This window comes from Procambarus clarkii, chromosome 10 (genome assembly GCF_040958095.1).
Source record: "Procambarus clarkii isolate CNS0578487 chromosome 10, FALCON_Pclarkii_2.0, whole genome shotgun sequence".
In the NCBI taxonomy this organism is placed as follows: domain Eukaryota; kingdom Metazoa; phylum Arthropoda; class Malacostraca; order Decapoda; family Cambaridae; genus Procambarus; species Procambarus clarkii.
Window position 1 is genome coordinate 29188739 of NC_091159.1, and position 2606 is coordinate 29191344.

A 2606-nucleotide genomic window follows, 5' to 3' on the forward strand; every position below is an offset into this window, starting at 1 on the left:
TGTCACCAGTTGTGGTGGAGAGCGTCGTGGAGGGACGGAGGAAGACACGTGTTTGTGGAGTCTCCCTTCAAATGAAACTAACTCACTAAGCGAGAGGTGAAATGAGCGACTTTTGTGTCGTGATGCCGTGTCTTGTCGTGCCTTGTCTTGTCGTGCCATGTCGTGCCGTGCCTTGTCGTGCCTTGTCGTGCCGTGCCTTGTCGTGCTGTGCCGTGTCGTGCTGTGTCGGGGCGTGTCGGGGGGGGGGGGGGGGGGGGTTAAAGCAGTCAGGCAAAAAGAAAGCGACGGATTTAAGGAGATTTTTAGAACTTTGGTGAATGAGAAAGTTGAGTGTGGAGCGTGTAAGGTGCTCCCTGGAGCATGGTCCACCTTCCCTCCCTGGAGCATGGTCCACCTTCCCTCCTTGGAGCATGGTCCACCTTCCCTCCCTGGAGCATGGTCCACCTTCCCTCCCTGGAGCATGGTCCACCTTCCCTCCCTGGAGCATGGTCCACCTTCCCTCCCTGGAGCATGGTCCACCTTCCCTCCCTGGAGCATGGTCCACCTTCCCTCCCTGGAGCATGGTCCACCTTTCCTCCCTGGAGCATGGTCCACCTTCCCTCCCTGGAGCATGGTCCACCTTCCCTCCCTGGAGCATGGTCCACCTTCCCTCCCTGGAGCATGGTCCACCTTTCCTCCCTGGAGCATGGTCCACCTTCCCTCCCTGGAGCATGGTCCACCTTCCCTCCCTGGAGCATGGTCCACCTTCCCTCCCTGGAGCATGGTCCACCTTCCCTCCCTGGAGCATGGTCCACCTTTCCTCCCTGGAGCATGGTCCACCATCCCTCCCTGGAGCATGGTCCACCGTCCCTCCCTGGAGAATACAGTAGCAACAGTAGTCGTCACTGCAACAGTAGTCGTCACTGCAACAGTAGTCATCACTGCAACAGTAGTCGTCACTGCAACAGTAGTCGTCACTGCAACAGTAGTCGTCACTGCAACAGTAGTCATCACTGCAACAGTAGTCGTCACTGCAACAGTAGTCATCACTGCAACAGTAGTCGTCACTGCAACAGTAGTCGTTCCTGCAACAGTAGTTGTCACTGCAACAGTAGTCGTCACTGCAACAGTAGTCGTCACTGCAACAGTAGTTGTCACTGCAACAGTGGTCATCACTGCAACAGATGTCATCACTGCAACAGTAGTTATCACTGCAACAGTAGTCGTCACTGCAACAGTAGTCGTCACTGCAACAGTAGTTGTCACTGCAACAGTAGTCGTCACTGCAACAGTAGTTATCACTGCAACAGTAGTCGTCACTGCAACAGTAGTCGTCACTGCAACAGTAGTCGTCACTGCAACAGTAGTCATCACTGCATCAGTAGTCGTCACTGCAACAGTAGTCGTTACTGCAACAGTAGTCGTCACTGCAACAGTAGTCAGCACTGCAACAGTAGTCGTCACTGCAACAGTAGTCGTCACTGCAACAGTAGTCAGCACTGCAACAGTAGTCGTCACTGCAACAGTAGTCATCACTACAACAGTAGTCATCACTGCAACAGTAGTCATCACTGCAACAGTAGTCATCACTGCAACAGTAGTCATCACTACAACAGTAGTCATCACTGCAACAGTAGTCATCACTGCAACAGTAGTTATCACTGCAACAGTAGTCGTCACTGCAACAGTAGTCGTCACTGCAACAGTAGTTATCACCCAGATAAAGTGTAATAAAATTCCTCTACTGAATCAGTCTTAGTGAAGTTATAATGCTTTTATGGGCTATTGACTTCTGATTTTGTCTCGCGAGGAAAAAAAAGGTGAGTCGCAGGTCGAGCCTTGAACTCTTTTGTATAATTTGGTTAAATGTTCTTTGTTAAATGTCTCTTGTTGTGATCTGAGATTTGAGGATCTTGGAAATTCCTGAGATATATAAATTGATGTCGGATTTATTAAGGACATGGAGGGTAGGATGGGAGTTATTAGGAGAGAGGGAAACAGTCATTACGACTACAGGGGTTGACTATATGTGTGTGGTGTCTGCCTCCACTACTCCACAACCATGTGTGTGTGGTGTCTGCCTCCACTACTCCACAACCATGTGTGTGTGGTGTCTGCCTCCACTACTCCACAACCATGTGTGTGGTGTCTGCCTCCACTACTCCACAACCTGTGTGTGTGGTGTCTGCCTCCACTACTCCACAACCATGTGTGTGTGGTGTCTGCCTCCACTACTCCACAACCATGTGTGTGGTGTCTGCCTCCACTACTCCACAACCATGTGTGTGGTGTCTGCCTCCACTACTCCACAACCTGTGTGTGTGGTGTCTGCCTCCACTACTCCACAACCATGTGTGTGTGGTGTCTGCCTCCACTACTCCTCAACCATGTGTGTGTGTGGTGTCTGCCTCCACTACTCCACAACCATGTGTGTGGTGTCTGCCTCCACTACTCCACAACCTGTGTGTGTGGTGTCTGCCTCCACTACTCCACAACCATGTGTGTGGTGTCTGCCTCCACTACTCCACAACCATGTGTGTGGTGTCTGCCTCCACTACTCCACAACCTGTGTGTGTGGTGTCTGCCTCCACTACTCCACAACCATGTGTGTGTGGTGTCTGCCTCCA

At 51.7% G+C, this 2606-nt stretch overlaps 1 protein-coding gene across 1 annotated transcript; it reads left to right on the top strand.

The window, feature by feature from the left end:
• The first annotated feature begins 835 nt into the window (after window positions 1-835).
• Window positions 836-1738, top strand: LOC138363254 (uncharacterized). The gene has a single exon (XM_069322263.1). It carries the CDS (start codon window positions 836-838, stop codon window positions 1736-1738), a length of 903 nt encoding a protein of 300 aa, XP_069178364.1.
• Window positions 1739-2606: the final 868 nt, after the last annotated feature.

Excerpts from the sequence above, each read along its gene's own strand:
- LOC138363254 (XM_069322263.1), top strand. The coding sequence starts at position 836 with ATGGTCCACCGTCCCTCCCTGGAGAATACAGTAGCAACAGTAGTCGTC.